General features: G+C 47.2%; 3 protein-coding genes across 3 annotated transcripts; 1 reads left to right on the top strand and 2 right to left on the bottom strand.

The window, feature by feature from the left end:
- Window positions 1-201: 201 nt before the first annotated feature.
- ruvbl1 (RuvB-like AAA ATPase 1) lies at window positions 202-5,634 on the top strand. Its single transcript, XM_083668106.1, has 11 exons — window positions 202-474; window positions 729-815; window positions 935-1,067; window positions 1,995-2,146; window positions 2,270-2,359; window positions 3,253-3,402; window positions 3,548-3,611; window positions 4,093-4,291; window positions 4,611-4,713; window positions 4,813-4,904; window positions 5,111-5,634. Exons 1-11 carry the CDS (start codon window positions 334-336, stop codon window positions 5,268-5,270), a joined length of 1,371 nt encoding a protein of 456 aa, XP_083524232.1. The 5' UTR covers window positions 202-333; the 3' UTR covers window positions 5,271-5,634.
- Window positions 5,635-5,920: 286 nt separating this feature from the next.
- On the bottom strand, window positions 5,921-7,514 carry mustn1a (musculoskeletal, embryonic nuclear protein 1a). Its single transcript, XM_083669042.1, has 3 exons — window positions 7,190-7,514; window positions 6,906-7,032; window positions 5,921-6,421 (listed from the first exon to the last, which is right to left on the bottom strand). Exons 1-3 carry the CDS (start codon window positions 7,196-7,198, stop codon window positions 6,318-6,320), a joined length of 240 nt encoding a protein of 79 aa, XP_083525168.1. The 5' UTR covers window positions 7,199-7,514; the 3' UTR covers window positions 5,921-6,317.
- Window positions 7,515-8,786: 1,272 nt separating this feature from the next.
- On the bottom strand, window positions 8,787-19,332 carry LOC310803999 (scm-like with four MBT domains protein 1). The gene is made up of 21 exons (XM_083669040.1): window positions 19,259-19,332; window positions 17,715-17,789; window positions 17,532-17,623; window positions 16,810-17,053; window positions 16,371-16,459; window positions 15,911-16,163; window positions 15,734-15,828; window positions 15,179-15,280; window positions 14,342-14,522; window positions 14,051-14,133; window positions 13,784-13,910; window positions 13,456-13,569; window positions 13,159-13,201; window positions 12,940-13,007; window positions 12,653-12,792; window positions 12,362-12,471; window positions 11,964-12,139; window positions 11,463-11,638; window positions 10,995-11,207; window positions 10,694-10,822; window positions 8,787-10,426 (listed from the first exon to the last, which is right to left on the bottom strand). Exons 2-21 carry the CDS (start codon window positions 17,737-17,739, stop codon window positions 10,286-10,288), a joined length of 2,601 nt encoding a protein of 866 aa, XP_083525166.1. The 5' UTR covers window positions 17,740-17,789; window positions 19,259-19,332; the 3' UTR covers window positions 8,787-10,285.
- Window positions 19,333-19,684: the final 352 nt, after the last annotated feature.

Below are 19,684 nucleotides of genomic sequence, written 5' to 3'. Positions count from 1 at the left end.
TTTCTACAACGACAAAAAAACTGGAACACAAGCGGAAATAAATTCCAAAAGAGGCGTGGTTGTATTTCATGAGAATAATTGACATATTTTTCAGCCAATGACTTTGTAAAAATTGGGATAAGGGACCAATCATTTGCCTTGTTTCACAAAAAAAAAACGTTCAGGTGGTACTTCCCTCAAATTTCCTTAGTTACCCACATGGAAACACTGTTCGGTGTGTTTTGAGTTACCGCGCCGATTCCAGCGGCGATCAAATATCAAGCACCGGACAGGAGCTATTGTTTTGCATTATTTGCTTTCTGAAGGTAACATTTTCATACACATAACACAGCCATGAAGATCGAGGAAGTGAAAAGCACTACGAAAACCCAGCGTATCGCCTCTCACAGCCATGTGAAAGGACTCGGCTTAGACGAGGCCGGGAACGCCAAGCAAAATGCGTCAGGTCTTGTGGGGCAGGAGACAGCCAGAGAGGTAGATATCGCCAGGCAACCAGCAAACTAAAGGCCAGAAAGCATAACCAGCTACATGTTTCATTCTATGTTTGTGGAAATCTGTATAAGTTATTAGCTAACTACTGTATATTCATATTAATGACAATGAGTTAATGAATGACCGAACGAAAGATATTTCGGTCTTTACTCTCAATACAAGCGTAGCTGCCTACTACAGTGAATACGAGAGTACAAAGCCTACGTTGTAACCTGGTGTTATCTCTCTGTCATCAGGCTTGTGGAATTATTGTGGACCTGATTCGCAGCAAGAAGATGGCAGGAAGAGCAATTCTTCTGGCAGGACCTCCCGGAACAGGAAAGGTACAATGAGAAGATCCTCCAAAGACATTGCCAAATATCAGTTTTGTTCTGACCCTCACATATGTACAATTTGAGTTTGACTGACAATAGCTTTCTCCCTCTGTCACACACGTCTGCAGACTGCCCTGGCCCTGGCTATGGCACAGGAGCTGGGCAACAAGGTTCCCTTCTGCCCTATGGTGGGCAGTGAGGTCTACTCCTCAGAGATTAAGAAAACAGAGGTGCTGATGGAGAACTTCCGGAGGGCCATAGGTTAGTGGCCATACACACACACACACACACACACACACACAGAAGCATCAGTTGGTTGGAGACAGTGCGCTCAGTTGGAACAAAAACGAGACGGAAAACGAAAATAAACATATTTGACAAATTCAGGTCGGCTTCCTCCGTTTCAAACCCCTTTTCTCCTGTTTCCTGCCCACTGCCTGAACACAGCCCTAATAAAGCTGCACCCCTTCAACATTCTCACACTCAATCACCTCTTGTGACCCATCAGTAAAGCCACCAGAGCCGGGGAGAGCTAGGTGCCCTACTCCACACCCCTCATACTGAACTGAGGACTCGGGGAGGGGATTTGTGTGGGTGTTGACACTGGAAAGGAAGGCTTGAGAGGGGGAAGGGGTTTGTCTCAGTGTTGACGTTACCTGTCACAGGTCAGGAAATGGAGATTGGGTTGACAGAGGGGTGGACTTCAGCACCCTAGCCCCACCCCCAGGACAGAGCACGCAAGGAGGGACTGGGAAAGGGGGGGGCGGAGTACATTCTGGGGCTGTCGACACGGCCCTGATAAGAGCACCCTGACAGACAGCCTCTCCCTCAGAAGCGTGGCTCTCTCACTCTCCCCACCCCACCCCTGGTCCAGCCACCTGTGTGCCACTCAGACACTCAGGGTAGGAGTATGCAGGAGGAACAAGGGCTACAGTGTGATCCCGTTACACACAGAGAGGGCCCGGCACCGTACGCACGCACACACACGACAAATGATCTGCTGTGCGCACACACACACACACACACACACACACGCACGCACAACATAAATGGTTCATGCGGTAGACCAAAGGATGTGGCGACTTAAGTTATTCAAGGGTAGAAAAGGTCACAGTCCTCATTGAGTCTTGACAATGCATCATTCTCTATTATGTGTGTGTGTGTGTGTGTGTGTGCGTGTGCCCCCAGGGCTGCGTATCAAGGAGACCAAGGAGGTGTATGAGGGGGAGGTGACAGAGTTGACCCCCTGTGAGACTGAGAACCCCATGGGTGGCTACGGAAAGACCATCAGCCACGTCATCATCGGCCTCAAGACCGGCAAGGGCACCAAGCAGCTCAAGGTCAGGACAGGGAAACTTTCTCCACTCCTGAGACACATACATTTCTCTTATGTAAAACAGTGACACGGTTCCTTCAGATTGATTGTGTCTTACTGAGTGTCACTGTTGTTGTCGTTTCTGTAGCTGGATCCCAGTATTTATGAGAGCCTGCAGAAGGAACGTGTGGAGGTTGGAGACGTCATCTACATTGAAGCCAACAGTGGCGCCGTCAAGGTACGTATCAGGACACTATGGCTACAGTACTCGTCACAACACACTGCCACACAAACTACAGAAACACACACACTTTTCATAGGCTACAATACACATTTTAACGAAAAGGACTGAAAGCCCAAACATTACGAAAGCCCAAACATTACATTTCCAATAGCTTAAATACAGTCGATTAAGAGTCTTAAATCATATGATAATTTTGTATACAATACATAAGATAAGTGTGTTAAAATACACCGAGTTACGATACACTTTAAGAGCCACAGGACACTCCAGAGCTTTGTCCTGTATCTGTTCCGCTCAGTGCTGGATCACGCCGGCTCTGTTTCATCTCCGTCAGCCCCCCGGGACGGCTCTGTTTCATCTCTCTGCTGTACCCTGGAATGGACCCTCTCTCATTCCTTCACTTCTTCATCGCCCCGGTTTTATTCCCCCTTATCTCACCATCTCTCCCCCGCTCCCCCTCTTCTGCCGATGGGCCTCGTGGCCCGTGTTGACGGTGCGTGTTGACGGCTGCTTTAATCGGTGCAGGTGGGCCGGGGCTCCCGGCAGGCCCTGGTCAGGGGGCCAGGGGGAGGGGTGGACTTTACATTTGTTGCTGTTGACAGCCCTCTCAGGACCCTCCCTCACTCTTACCCTTTCATCCCCCTCCCCTCTCTTTGGGCCCTCCTCTCTGCCTTGAGCTGAGTCCAATCATACACCTGCTCTCTGCTTCCTCCCTCCCCCATCCCTTCTTTTTCTTATGCTTTAAATGTGATTAGGCTTTTTTTTTTTTTTTAATATATATATAAAAGCTACTCCCCTGCTCAGTAATTGGTCAGTAGTTTAACCCTTTCCTCCTCCTCCTCCTCCTCTCTCTCTCTGTGTGTGTGTGTGTGTGTGTGTGTGTGTAGAGACAAGGTCGCTGTGACACCTTTGCTACAGAGTTTGACCTGGAGGCAGAGGAGTACGTGCCGCTGCCCAAAGGTGACGTCCACAAGAAGAAAGAAATCATCCAAGACGTCACACTGCACGACCTGGATATAGCGAACGCCAGACCACAGGTATACACACACACACACACTACCCTAAAGTGAATGGTATATGAACTTGGAGCATTGTATATGAACTTGGAGCATTGCTTGCAATGATGTCTTTCATACCCACCCATTCATATTTAGTTTTTAATGGTTGTTTACTCTTCCCCAGGGAGGTCAGGACATACTGTCCATGATGGGACAGCTGATGAAGCCTAAGAAGACAGAAATCACAGGTAAACTGGTCCCCTGTGGCTCAGTTGGTAGAGCATGGCGCTAACAACGCTTAGGTTGTAGGTTTGATTCCCGCTGGGACCATATATACTGAAATGTATGCACTCACTGCAATGTAAGTCGCTTTGGATAAAAGCGTCAGCTAAATGGCATATATTATATATATATATGCCATATATATGTATGTAAAGACTTAAAAAAACCAACAACTCTTCTGGAACCTTGTAATATATGAAGCAGCTTGTGTTATGAAAACCTCCTCCAATAACATCTCGCTCATTTGGGGTTGGAATCTGAACTTGAGATCAACGCGTGCAAATTTCCCGTTGACGTTAATGCCAGATTAACACGAATGCCGGAGTTATGGGTGCGGATCTCGAGTTAGGATTCCACCCTTCGATCCCGCTGTGGACAGGCTGTGTCCCTGTCACTTGATTGGCTCCCTGGCCTGATCCCTGCGTCTGACTGGCTCTCCTGTTCCAGATAAGCTGCGTGCGGAGATCAACAAGGTGGTGAACCGGTACATAGACCAGGGCGTGGCAGAGCTGGTCCCCGGGGTGCTGTTTGTGGATGAGGTACACATGTTGGACATCGAGTGTTTCACCTACCTCCACAGAGCCCTGGAGAGCACCATCGCTCCCATCGTAGTGTTCGCCTCCAACAGGGGCCAGTGCCTGATTAGGTGGGTCGTGTGTGTGTGTGTGTGTGTGTGTGTGTGTGTGTGTGTGTGTGTGTGTGTGTGTGTGTTATAACATGCATACTAATCCTGTTGGCCTGTGTGTGTGTGTGTGTATGTGTGCACATTTCTGCGTGTGTGTGTGTGTGTATCAATATCTGGCAGTCAATTTCAATGTGAGTTAATGTTTTTGTGTGGATGAAGTGACGGGTGCAAGTCTGATGGTCTTTAGTTATCGAACAACTGACTAAGTGCTGCAGTCTGGAATGGTGCGTTTGACAACAACCATGCTCTCTCTAATGTGTTTCTAATCCTGTCCTGTCAGGGGGACAGAGGACATCAGCTCTCCCCATGGGATTCCCCTGGACCTGCTAGACAGAGTCATGATCATCCGCACGATGCTCTACACACCCCAGGAGATGAAGCAGGTGTGTTTGTTGGTTTATGTGATCTATCCTATATTGCATGTTAATGTATGAAGTGTATGTGTGTGTGTATGTGTGGTGGCTGACGTGTGTTTCCTGTAGATCATTAAAATCCGGGCCCAGAGTGAGGGGATCAACATCAGTGATGAGGCGCTTAGTCACCTGGGAGACATCGGCACCAAGACCACCCTCAGGTAAGGCTCAGTCAGACCACACTTACTCTGGTGTGTGTGTGTGTGTGTGTGTGTGTGTGTGTGTGTGTGTGTGTGTGTGTGTGTGTGCGCGTTTGCGCGTGTGTGTGTGTGTGTGTGTGTGTGTGTGTGTGTGTGTGTGTGTGTGTGTGTGTGTGTGTGTGTGTGTGTGTGTGTGTGTGTATTTATAGACTCTATGTCTTTGTCAGGTACGCGGCGCAGCTGCTGACCCCAGCCAGTCTTCTGGGGCGTGTCCAGGGGAAGGAGGGCGTGGAGAGGGAGCAGGTGGAGGAGATCAACGAGCTCTTCTACGATGCCAAGTCCTCCGCTAAGATCCTCCAGGACCAGTCCAACAAGTTCATGAAATAAGCCCCTGAATGTCATACACTTCCTCCATCTGTCCTTCATCCATCCCGTACTCCTCTTCATCCATCTGTCCTTCATCCATCCCGTACTCCTCCCTGGCTTCCACAGGGCTACCTTAGCATCTTATGTTCATTGTCATTGCCCTTGCCTCTTTTCTAACCTTGTCCACATGCATGTGAAGTTCAACCCTTCCTTCTCCATCTTTCTCTGTCTTCTGTTTGTTCTGCACCTACAAGTTGCCCCCTGCTGTGCCTCATTGACTGTAGGACATTGTTTAGTTCTGACTAATGTATTTTTTTTAAATAAAGGTTTGCTTGTTGTTAATGAAATTAGATTTTTTTTCAATAAAAAGGAAAACACTTTGGAAATCAAATGTTTGTTTTCTTCGACACTTGTTGCTACAACTGACTCAGTAAGATACTGCTGGTGATGCTTGTAGGTGTAGAAGGCGTCGATTTTCAAATAGTTTTACAAGATGAACATATCACTGCTGAAGACTTCCAATATACTACACACATTTACATTTAGTAGCAGACGCCTTTATTCAAAGCGACTTACAACAATACATTTGTTTAAGTAAGTTAATCATCTATCCAACAGTCATCATAAGACAAAGTAATCAATGCTCACACCAGGGGCCATTGGCAGTCACAATCTTTTTTTTTGTATTAGCACACCACACAACCAATGCTATAAGCCTTTCCAACTGACAGTTTATGCCCATAACACCACCTTTCTTGAGTTGACAATAAGACTCCTGACAAGAGTATATGAAGAGGTTTTTAATCATAAACTTACAAAGATAACCTTGTTTCTGTTGGACCATCCCAACTAAATTCAATCACAGAAGAGAGTTGTTTTATATGTCCGGTAAGAGGTTGCCTATAGATACAGATCCAAGATCAGCTCACCAAGTTCTAACTATAACCATTAGTGGGGAGAACATACGATTGACCTTAGATCAGTGTCGAGGCACAATTTCATCCTACTCCATTAAGGGGGGTCACCCTGGAACCAATTACAGTATCCAATGACTCAGGTGTTTCACAGTCACTGTTTCTTCCTGATTGGTCGAGTTGGGGGCTTGCTGAAGGCGGTCTCGGCCCCTGACCTCAACCCGCTGAACACCGACGGGGCAGTTTTGCCGGCACGCTCTGTGAACGCAAGGCAGATCCGTCAACCGCTCACTCTGTAAACTCGGGCAGTAAAACAATAGCTACCTCACACAGTGGAAAAGTACAGTATAAACAGTTCCATTTCATGCACCGTGGAGGGGGGCACTCTGTTTGACAGCTCTGGGAGTCTCCCCCTTCATCTTGACCATCCTCAGGCATTCTGTATATGGAGTGGAAACTTCTGTGTGATTAAAGAAACGCCCATTCCCACACACTCGATCTCTATCTCCCCCTACGGTACGCTGTGTCCCTTGTGTGGTGCTTCTTCGCTGCAGAAAAAGCTACTGTTGAACCGAGGCCGTTGGCGGTAGAAATCGGAGGACGGGCTCATTGTAATGCACGGAATGGTATCGTTTGATACCATTCCTCATTCCATTCCATGCATTACAATGAGCCCGTCCTCCGGTTTCTACCTCCACCAGCCTCCACTGCTATAGAGGGAGACGCTGCTCTGCTCACTCACCACACTCCTGCATCACTTCAAAGGTCTTGCCCTTCACCTCCGCTTGGACACCCAGATTGTCCTTGGCTTTGACGAGATCCTCCTCGCTCACCTCGGGCCGCTGCTGCCCATCCTCTCCCTCCTCAGGCTGGGGCAGTAGAGAGGGGTAGAAAGCAGAAAAACTTTAAGTGTAGACAATAGACACTAGCGCTCAATCCAGTTGTTTTACTTTCAGTTCACTGCAGTATATGATGAGGTAATGTCTTAGTTCTACTGTCCCCTCCCCCACCGAATACTAGTCTTACCTGAGACATGGTGGCTGAGAAGTTGAGGTTGATCCTAGATACAGGCTTGTAGTCAGAACTGAACCAACCTCTCTCAACTTTCCCTCTTCTTCTCTGACTAGCCCAGGCAACTAACACACACACACACACACACACACACACACACACACACTCCCAGCTATAACTCTCCAGTGGGCTGTAATTCTGTTAGCAGGCCCAATAGATGACTCAGAGGGACTCCTCCCCTCTCTCTCTCCCTGGTTCTGTTTGTTCTCAGGGTGTACTCAGTGCCCTACTGTATCATTACGGGATGACGTGATCACTTCCACAGCTGGAACAGCCTTTGCATTTTTTAATAGCAACTCCACACGGACACATAAAAGATGACAAAGTCCAAAGTCCAAATATCAACTCCTCCCACTCTGCTATACTGTGTGTAACGTTTACCTCATGTCTCTCTCTCTCTCTCTCTCTCTCTGTACATGCGAAACTGAAATGTTGTCAAAAAAGTATCTTTCTGTCTGCAACAATAACAAAAACTTACAGTACAGGAACTAATCTGATCCAAACATTCACTGCTGGTTGACCAAACCTTAAAAGGTCAAACATACAGACATACATTTACCGTGCCCATGTGTCGGACGGAACAAGAGCAAACCAAAAAGAGAGGATGAAGAGATAAAAGACTTACATGGCAACAGAAGTATGTGTATCGTTCCCTCCCCTTCCTTCCTTTGTTATGTCATTATGACATTATTCTTCTCCTCCGGGGGCTTGATTTTAGTGTGTGTGTGTGTCATTATTGTTCTCTTCTGGAGCCTTGATTTTGGTGTGTGTGTGTATGTGTATGTGTGTGTATATGTGTGTGTGTGATTATTCTTCTCCTCTGGAGCCTTGATTTTGGTTTGTGTGTGTGTGTGTGTGATTATTCTTCTCTTCTGGAGCCTTGATTTTGGTGTGTGTGTGTATGTGTATGTGTGTGTATATGTGTGTGTGTGTGATTATTCTTCTCCTCTGGAGCCTTGATTTTGGTGTGTGTGTGTGTGTGTGTGATTATTCTTCTCCTCTGGGGCCTTGATTTTGGTATGTGTGTGTATGTGTGTGTATATATGTGTGTGTGTGTGATTATTCTTCTCCTCTGGAGCCTTGATTTTGGTGTGTGTGTGTGTGTATGTGTGTGTGATTATTCTTCTCCTCTGGGGCCTTGATTTTGGTATGTGTGTGTGTGTGTGTGTATATGTGTGTGTGTGTGTGTGATTATTCTTCTCCTCTGGGGCCTTGATTTTGGTATGTGTGTGTGTGTGTGTGTGTGTATATGTGTGTGTGTGTGTGATTATTCTTCTCCTCTGGGGCCTTGATTTTGGTATGTGTGTGTGAGTAAATCACACAGAAAACTGAACACCTTCAATAAATACAATGAATCATGACTCAACAACAATGCCGGGGCAACAATAGGCATTTCCAACGTCTATGGCCAGTTGTTATCGTTTTAATGCCCATGTTATGAGATTCATGGAAATATAAATGAGGTGTGTGTGTGTGATTTATGGAAATATAAATGAGACCATATGAGTGAAGACCTGTGACTTAAAGAGTGAGTGAGACAACACACAGGTAATCAAAGATAAAATCAGTTTTATCCTCTCATCACTTAAATATTCAATATAAAAACCATTCAACAAACATATTCATTTTTGAAACATACACAAACCAATAATAACCATATCAATTTAAAATTGTGGAATGTAAAAACAGATCATCAGATAATTAAGATCAATAAAAAGCAACACAGAACAGAGGTCACCAACATGGCACAGAATATACAGAAAGGAATGGGATGAACTCTGAATTTAGTTTCTACGACTTCAGTACACTTTTTTCAGAGACATGGGAACATGTGTACGATTTTTGCATAAATATCTAAACTTTAGAAATACCTGAAAACACAGTTCTGGTAATCTGATCAAGCTGTCAGGTCAATTGAGGACCTAGAGATCATTAGGATGACTCATAATGAAGTTATGAGGACAATAACCGTGTATCCCTTGAGCTGAGAGGCCCGTGGTAGGTACAGGATCCCTGCCATGGTACATGTACTCTACACCCACCCGATCATCATGACAGTCAAAGTAAGTTGTCAGAGGGTCAGAGGTTTAAAAGCAGCATTATCCAAACACATTGAGAATCAAGTCGGATGCATTTCCAAATGCAGTGGGACAAACTACTGTCTGTAAACTGATATCCGTATTCAAGTACAAATCTAATCCCTAATCATAACAAATCTGTATAACTAATAACTGCACCCTGTAGACCGACTAAGAATGTAGCGTTAATAGATAGTGCAAACATTACTCCTCGATAAGGTGCTGTTTGTTGTTCACATTATATAGGGTAGATTCAATCTTTGTACTGTTTTACAACGAGGGTGTACTGTTAGGGTACAGTGTCACCCTAACAAGCAGCCGCCGAAGCCTTGCATTAATAAGAGGAAAACTGATACCTAAATATAAATAAAATGGTACCCAACTGCCCATTTAATCTTGGGGGTTTCTTTTTTAACATACCCTGAATTGCTCAGCAACATCAACAAAAGTCTAGATTGATCTATGGAACATAATTCCATTATGACCTGATACATTCACCTTGTGCTTTGGGATCCTCCTCCACTGTACAGTATTTGAGGTACACAAAGAAATGAGGAATGAATACATACAAATGAAGTCCCTGAAAGATGCAGAATTCCAGGGGGTTCACATCTGAGCCCATGGGGGCTGCATTTAACTGTGTCTGTCCTGGAGCAGCCCATACACAGCAACGAGAGACGAACAGTGAGGTTCCTTTAACTTCTGTCTGGCGCCCTCAGCTGGACAACTGCTGACAAGACGGTCAGGTTGACCCTCTCTGGTTGTAGAGATATGGCTTATTAATGGGCTTCATTCCACGTGCGCACATGCATATGGATACATACAGCCACGCACACACACATGCATGTGCACACACACAGAGACACGCACAGAGACACACACACTCATATACACACACACACACACACACACACACACACACACACACACACACACACACACACACACACACACACACACACACACACACACCTCAGCTAGCAAAATGCTGGTAGAAGGCCAGTTTGACCCTCTCTATGAGGTGGCACAGTTTGACAGCAGGGCCCAGTTTCAGCCCCATACACTCCTGCACTGTAGGCAGACTCAGCAGCAAGAGGGCCTGGCCATCAATCTCCTGTCAACACACAACATCATGGGTCACATATATATCAAAATAAGATTGTGTGTGTGAACATATACATGGGCTCAACTGGTCCTCTGTGGCTCAGTTGGTAGAGCATGGCGCTAACAACGCTTAGGTTGTGGGTTTGATTCCTGCTGGGACCATGTATACTGAAATGTATGCACTCACTGCAATGTAAGTCGCTTTGGATAAAAGCGTCAGCTAAATGGCATATATTATATACATGACCTTGTGAGAGTGTGTGCATCTCAGTAATACCTGATCCTTGAATATGCGAGCGAGTGGGGCACAGTCAGTGGTTCTGATGAACCGGGCCACGTCAGCAACGCTCCAGCCCAGAGGACTGCTCTCCAGTTGGAACTTCTCCTGCTCCTCCACCCGCGGAGTCTGAGACACAACACATACGGGACAGTCACACATTTGTGTGTGTGTGAGAGAGAACACGCACAGACACACGCGCACACACACACACACACACACACACACAGACAAAAACTAGTGTGTAAACTGTTCAAAGGGTGTGTACGTGCCTCCCTTGGCGGGTGAGTGTGTGTGCTACCTTAGGTAACGGGGGCTGGTTCTCGTCGTCAGAGTAGGAGGATGCCCGGGCCTTCCTGCGCTGGCGCCGGGGTCTGCGGGGGGCCCCTGTAGCAGTGGGAGAGGGGGGCTGGGACTTCTTATCCGATACCTCAGAGTCGTCCTGCTGCTCTGAGCCGGAGTCCTCCTCACTCAGAGAGTAGTCCTCATCCAGGTCCTCTTCTTCTCCACTACCCTGGAGTGGAGAGATGAGGGGGGGGGGGACAGAGATGTGTGTGAGTTACAACCACAGACATGGTAAACTGTATATGAGATTATTGGTAATAACTGGCTTGATGTACAGTAGAGTTTGCCCCAAACTTATAGATCGCGGGTCAGACTACCCAACTCCAAATCCTATACCTTAAAAACTATCAGCAGATCAGTACTTTGAAACTACGTGATAACTGGGGAGTTGAGTTAGTTGAGAGATACTAATGGAGTGCAGTACCATAGGAGAGCCAGCAGGGGTGCTGTCTACGGAGGTAGATGAGAGTTTCTTTTTGTGGGCAAAGAGGGGCCCTCTCTTCTTCTTCCTGCTCGGCCGTTTAGTCCCGCTCTCCAGGTTAGTGTGGCCACCAGGGGGACGGCCAATACGCTTGGTCTTCTTCTTCTCATAGTAATGAGCTGTGGAGACAGACGGGAAGCCAGACAGACAGGCAGCCAGCCAGCCAGGCAGGCAGACAGACAGACAGACAGGCAGGCAGGCAGACAGACAGACAGACAGACAGACAGGCAGGCAGGCAGGCAGACAGACAGGCAGACAGGCAGACAGGCAGGCAGACAGACAGACAGGCAGACAGGCAGACAGAGAGGAAACCACTTTTAGTCACTTAGATGACAAGAGTAGAGGGATTATTCACTAGATATAGTTAGCAAAGTCAGCGTGTGTGTGTGTGTGTGTGTGTGTGTGTGTGTGTGTGTGTGTGTGTGTGTGTGTAAAAACACTGACTGTATTTGGTCTTGGTGAGTAGGGAGCAGTTCTCTGAGCAGTGCTCCAGAACCATCTGTGGTCCGATCAGGTTGGGGCAGCACTCCAGACGGATACACGTCTTCCTGCAGAACTCAGCCACCTGGTCCGCCGTGCGAGCTAGGCCCACAGTGGCCCGGTAACTCTTCCCTTTGTACCTATGGACCATAGCAGAGTACGGGTCAGAGTTAGCCCAGTCCAAACCAGAACAGTTATGCCCATTAACACTGTTACAAAAACCAAAATGGCCTTGAGCTCATCTCCACCTATGCACAGGCCTTACTGTGATCTGTATAAAGCAGTTTGACTACTGTATAAATCATTGCATATATATCATATATTATGTATTATTCTACACCGTATGCAGTATGTGTACTGACTTGGCCTTGAGTGTCTCCCCCTGGCCCTGCCACCTCTGCCCCGTGTCCTGCTGCAGCTCCCGGAGCACCCGGCTGGGCTTATAGGCCGAGCTGATCAACAGAGTCAGGACCTGGGGCCATGGAGGAGGGGGGAGGGGGGTGGAGAGGAGGGAGAGGATACAGGGAAGTTACAATAAAAGAAGGAAGATAGAAATACACAGGGGATATTGGAATTTCCAGTGAGCTGTAACCTAGCGTGGGTTGACAGGGTGTGTTTGAGAGGAGGTGTGTCTGGGTGACTTTGGGCCCTACCTCCTTTAGCACCAGGACACAGTTCCCAGGGCCGATGCTCTGGGGCAGCTCAGCGATGCGGCCCTTGTTCAGGTACGGCCCTGAGAAACAGCGGTGGTTGAAGTAGATCTTTGAGCAGCTGTACTTCCCATTGCCCTGGGCTGTTGAGATACAGGACACACACACACACAAACAAACAAACAAACAAACACAGTAAAGAGGCTAGTCCGGGTTTTTCTTTTTTTTTTTTTTTTTTTTTTTCAGTCCACGTTTTCATTTCTTCTCCAGTAACAGGGAGACATGCTCACCGCTCTCAGATAGGCTCAGATCCTGTTGTTTCACTGCATCAGGGGCCGTGGCTTTAGGCAAAGCTCTTCTAATGAACCAAACACAAGCGGTAAACACATCATTAGGAATAAGAGCTGTCGAGCGCTGTGGAAAAACACGTACGAATGTTATTTCACAAGAACCCGCAAACATTGCAATAGCAAACAGAGCCCTATGTGCAATAGGGGTGCAACACTCACTGCTTCTCTGGCTGCACCACCGCCACACAGACCTTCTTCTGAGCTGTAACAGAGGTTTAGAGTCAACAACGTCTACTTGTGCAGCATGTGACCTTCGACTAAGAGCCTTGAAATTCCCCCATACACAAAATGGACAATCACTTGTGTGTCTTATTTGTTGTAAGTCGCTTTGGATAAAGGCGTCTGCTAAATGCCATAAATGTAAAAAAATGTAAATGTCTGTACAAGGATTTGTGGGTATTGTGTGTGTGTGTGTGTGTGTGTGTGTGTGTGTGGGGGGCCTGGGGTGAGACCAACCTCGGGGTCTGGGGGGGTGCTGGAGGGGGTAGCCGTTACTTTCACACCAACTGACTGGAAAGATATCCAAGGAGTCCACATGGGTGATAACATCAGGGAGGGGCTGCTTCAACCCTGGGGAGGGCAGGACACGCAAGGTGCACAGAAATGGTACAAAGAGTGAAAATGAAACGTTTTCTATTGGTATATCAACTAAATCACCCCACTAATCATTCAATCCCTCAAGTGGACTTTAAAATCAATTTAGTAGTCATAAAATCATCAATCAAACTGTAAATCTGCCCAGCCCACCCCACTCCTCTCTCCCACTCCCTCCAGCTGTTCTCACCTTCCAGACGCAGCCAGATGTGCTGACCTCTGACCCTGGCGACAGTCGCCACGTGGATATGCTCAGGAGAGAGGGGGTTGACGGCCTCAAGCCTCATGGACTCCATAAAGTCATGATCACCAGACTCCTGTGGGGAAAACAGCATTCACCAGATGACAGTGTCAGTGGGTGGTGATAGAGTAGTCTAAGTAGGTGTTTGAATATATGTGTGTGTTTGTGTGTGTGTTTGTCTGTGTGTATGTGTGTGTGTGTGTGTGTGTGTCTCACCACTGGAAAGCAGCTCTCTGGTGCTCCTTCGGCTCCACACTGTTTAAGGTAATCCGCCCAATCAAAGTCCTGACCCTGGTAACCTACACACACAGACACACACAGACACACAGACACACAGACACACAGACACACACACACACACACACACACACACACACACACACACACACACACACACACAGAGTCAGACACAGACAGACAATCAGTACACTGATCTCAGTCATCCATTTCAAAGGTGACCGTAGGGCCCTGAGATACAGCGGCCAAGTTGGGTGTACCCTGACTTACCTGGAGGGGGACTGAGGGGTACCCCGTTTTTATGGCTCCACTGAACTGGGAATATTCCAGTGCTCCCATGATGACACAGAAAGGCAGAGCCACGCCCCGCCTCCTCCTCCTCCTCCTCCTCCTCCTCGCCCTCTACCTGCAGGCTGTCCATCTCCACCAGGAAGTGCTGGTCGTTCAACACCTGGGATGACACCACTGTTACTGCACCACAGAACTGGTAGATGATGATGTCACCCACTGATATCTTTTTACATTTACATTTATGGCATTTAGCAGACGCCTTTATCCAAAGCGACTTACAACAAATACATTTGTTTAAGTGAATCATCTACCCAACAGTCATCATGAGACAAAGTAATCAATGCTCACACCAGGGGCCATTGGAGGTCGTAATGTCAGTAGGCTATTTAAAAAAATATATATATATATATATTTTTTTTTAATTTTATTAGCAGGAGAGAACTTGTACAGGGGAGTAGCAGGGGTGAAGAGGTCTCGGGGTTGGGGTTAGGGTGGGTTAGTATAGGGGGGGTAGTGAGGGTGAAGCGGTCATTAGGAGGGACTGTTAAGATGTAGCCTGAAGAGATGGGTTTTCAATCTACGGCGGAAGATCGGAAGTGACTCTCACAGCACACTGACTGTGCTTATTGCTCTGGGTAGATGTTGACCTTAGATCCTAGAACCTAGAGTCATCTTACCCTCCTAAACATCTTGGTGGGGAAAACCACAAAATTAAGCCTTACATCAGTGTCTAGGGGTGACGTCACCCAGTGTCTCTGATAAAACAGCTAAGCAAGGAGACAAGGGCAGTGTGAGGGGTTAGGGGAAGGGTGTTACCTTGGTGACAGTGCCTGGACTGGTGCTGAAGGGGGCAGAGGGGTTCACCACCTCTAACTTCACCCCCACAGAGAAAGAGTGAGGAGAGAGCTCTGGCCTGTCCTACACACACAGAGGAGAGATGTGGAGGGATATTAGAGTGAGGAGAGAGCTCTGGCCTGTCCTACACACACAGAGGAGAGATGTGGAGGGATATTAGAGGGAGGAGGAAGGATGGAGAGAGAGAGAGAGGTAAGATTAGAAAAACAGGAAGAGAGTGAGAGAGAGAGAGATGGAGAGAGTGAATGAGAGAGGGAGGGGGGGTATTGATTGGGACTCTCCCTCCCTCTATCTCATTAGCCAAATGCTGTGCGTGCATGGACATCTGTGTGTGTGTGTGTGTGTGTGTGTGTGTACAGTGCAGTACATTCTGTGTGTATTCCCCTGCACAAGCTGGCAGTGAAGAGTGGAAAGTCTCCTGGGTTTGGTTTCCTAGTTATGCAATAGGGGCGGGGAAGATAGAGTGAGGTAGGAAGAAATGGGAGAGCAGAGAGAAGGAGAGATTGAAAAGCGCACCTTGAAGCCGTCTCCATTGACGGCTCCCTCTTCTGGCTGTCTGAGTGTCTGTCGCACCTCTTCCCACTCAGTCTCGCTGCGCAAACTACCAAGTGCTGCAACACAACAGTGACATTATCACCATCAACTCTTACACACAAACACAGTGCCAGGAGCAGGTGTAGTTCTGTTCCTCACCAGCAGGTGGGGTGAGTGTGCAGCCGTTCTCCACAGCCCAGCCTGATGGGTGTAAGAGAGGGTTCAGGTAGAATACCCAGCACCTGGCCTGTGACAGGTTGAGCCCCTCTGTGCCAGAGTAACGCAGACACAGACGCCCCCCATAGTTCTCTTCCACCTCTGCCCCCCAGGCCACCCCAGGGTCCACAGCGTCCTGCAGCTCAACACAGGATCCCGGGGGGAAAAGGTCTATAGGGTCCACCACTGTCTGGGGCTGGAGGGAGAGGGGGATAGAAAGAGAGAGAGAGAGAGAGAGAGAGAGAGAGAGAGAGAGAGAGAGAGAGAGAGAGAGAGAGAGAGAGAGAGAGAGAGAGAGAGAGAGAGAGAGAGAGAGAGTTACACCCATCTGACTATCACTCCCTATCAGCTTCAGTTCTGGGTCATATGACCTCCTTCCATTCACTCTCGCCCCCAGACTCACCCCTTCCAGTAAGTGAGCAGGTACACCTCCTCCGCGGGACAGCGCCTCCTCCAGGACAGACTCCCAGTCCTCATGCCTCTCACGGACACCTGTAGCAAGTTAAGCCAGTCAATTTCCCATTCACTCCACAGAAACACTGAGTATATATATATTTCCCCTCACCAACCTCTATCTCATGGGTGGGACACCCTGGTACTCAGAGCAAAACATACCTAACTCAGAATACTCTACAGCATGATTTTTTATTGTACTTTAAATACTTTAGTATTAAAAACCCCAATTGGATTATGTCTCATTGTGTCTATTAGATATATTACGGTTAAGATGGCTGACTTTGCTCCCTTTTTTGCACTTTTTTTGCACATGCAAATTGGAACCCTAGGGCTTTCCAGGGCGGGATCACCCCCCACCCCCACCCCAGTGTCAACCCCCTCCTCACCCTCGGGCGGCCTCATCTCTTTCCCCTGCTGTCGGCTCCAACCCAGAGGGTGGAGGTCTGAAGTCATAGTGTCACACCAGAAGTCGGCGCGCCGGTCGTCATGGTAACCCTCATAGCGGAGCAGCAGCAGTTGCCCACAGGTGGTGATGATGGTGGCCACCCAGTAGGGCGCGTCGGGCTCAGAACGCACACACACCTCCAGCATCATCCCAGGGGCAAGGCCTGTCTGCAGTTTACGATCCACCTAATAGAGGGAAATAGGATTGAAAACCCATCTCTTCAGGCTACATATTAACAGTCTCTCCTAAAGACCTCTTCACCCCCACTACCCCCCCTGTACTAACCCTAAACCTAACCCTTGAGACCTCTTCACCCCCACTACCCCCCCTGTACTAACCCTAAACCTAACCCTTGAGACCTCTTCACCCCTGTACAAGTTCTCTCCTGTTAATAATAAAATAAATAAATAAAAATTGGCTTCTGGCATTACGACTGCCAATGGCCCCTGGTGTGAGCATTGATTACTTACTGTCTTATGATGACTGTTGGATAGATGATTCACTTACTTAAACAAATGTATAAGTCGCTTTGGATAAAGGCGTCTGCTAAATGCCATGAATGTACATGTAATAGGAGAGGGGTGAGGGAAGACCAGGGCGTTCATTATTATCATTGTTGTGTCTTCAAATGCCTTCATGTCCTGTGAAACTAGACATACGTACATGCTTGAAGGCATGATGTGGAACCGCCAACACTCGATTCTCCTCCAAATATTCATCCCAGTTAAAGTCAGACTCCTGTCCAGCGCCTGTGCCTGAAACACACACACACACACACATTTATATAATACATAGAGAACACAACACTCAAATTAACTACATTTGTCAAATCGTTCTGAAACTCACCAGCCTCCTGTGACTCAGGGTTCATGGCTCACAACCCCTGGAGACACTATTGCTGCTACAAGAATGACAATCAACCTGAAATAAGAGAATAGACAGGCTCACATCTATGGAATTATACACATCTGTGTCCAAGGCCGGGTTCTCAGTGGTCTCTTAAACACAAGCACACGCTCACAGAAAAAGGTTAAAAAACCAAGATTCCATCTAGATTAACATGAATAAACAGAAAGGGTATTATTTGCATTTGGAAATCTGTTTGCTCTTTTGGGACAGGCCCAAGTGTTCTCTCCCTGTCCTTCTCTCTCTCTCTCATGCGAGACACGTGGGCTCTCCCTTCTCTGTCTAGTGAGATCAGTCTCAGGCAGGATTAGAGCCCTGCTTAAAACTGGATATCCGGCCCTGGACCCATCCCTCCTCCCTCTCTCCCTCTCTCTCTTTTTATCAATACAGTACAAAGTCAGTGAGAGAATAGTGATGGATCTAAAATCCTGAGAAAAATAGCAAACATCACAGTAATGTCAAACGCCGTCCTGGACTGCGATACGGTTGCATTGCAACACTTTGCTTCTGCACATTGATCTGTCATGACGAGGAAAGCTTGCACCGCTGCGGTCGCGCGGCTGCAGTGACAGTCAGGTGTTCCCGCCACACACACACACACACACACACACACACACACACACACACACACACACACACACACACACACACACACACACACACACACACACACAACACTAGAGCACTGCACATCATCTCGGTTGATTGACTGACCCTAAACTTCCCCCACCGTGGAAAAACTCACTCTAGCTAGGCTGAATGTTTTGCAGACGGTTGTGGCCTATTACTCAGTTATTGTCAACTTACTTCTATTTTACATCAATGCCTATCATTGCTTTACGTCTACATTAAATTGGCCTGGCTGACCGTGTAGGCACCACTGTCGCCCGGGCCGATGTTGTTGGACAATGATAGGGCATGTGTAAATATAGCAGCATAAACATTCAATAACTGATGTTGTCAAGTTAATGCACACCAATTGCAACCAAAACACAATTTCGATTTCAGAAAACATATATTTTTTTTATGTTTACGTAGGCCTACGATATACTGAAAAACAACAAGCTTGCACAGGCTTCTTCAGTGATCAGAAAACGAGTCGTGCGCTTAACTTTCACTTCTGTGGTCCACAATTGACAGATAGCGAACAATGAAAATAAAGAAATGAGCTCGCAACTACATTCATTAAATAGCTACCTAGAACCTTTATCTCATTTTCTTCGTGGATCAATTGAATTACTGCGCTTTTCGGGCGCGCCGCACACTAGCCTGCGGGACTGCACTGTTTCCACTGTCCGCGAGCAAGTTAGCAACTGAAATGTCAAGTATGTGTATGGCGCTTGAAGCCTCTCAGTCGAACACACAACAGCTCTTTGACAGCAGGAAAAAAATAACGGAAGCCCCGAACGCAGCCCAAATTCCGTCCAGTAGTTAGTACAGAATATACATTAGCTAAGTCATTCAACCCCATGGGTAAACCTCACCTGTTCCTAGTTTTCCCAAGTAAATTAATAACGCGGTGTCCGTCTCTAGCCGACTGACCTGTGCCTCATTCCAATATGGCACACTGCAACTGCGCATGCTCGTTCGTGCACTTTCTCAACCAGGATTGTCAAAAATACCCTGCCTTTCCACACTGATGGGCTTGCAAACGCTTAACTACTGTTTTTCGAAAAAAAATATTCAATAACATACTTACATCATCAGACAAGAATTGGCCATACAATTATATATACGGAATTTGCAATCACTTCTGGTAAAACTAGGCATTCACATCAAGATTCTCCGAAACACCGATGCGCTCGAGCCTTTATTACCACGGCCTAAAATGTGAGATATTTGAAAACCCACTTCGAAGTATAGACTTCGGTTTATTAGACAACTTGTTTGTCTTAACAATTATTAGATTC

Source organism: Argentina silus (assembly GCF_951799395.1).
Source record: "Argentina silus genome assembly, chromosome: 4".
NCBI classification, from domain to species: Eukaryota; Metazoa; Chordata; class Actinopteri; order Argentiniformes; family Argentinidae; genus Argentina; species Argentina silus.
The sequence above is the reverse complement of the archived record's forward strand: the minus strand, read 5'-3'. Positions and strand labels throughout refer to the sequence as shown.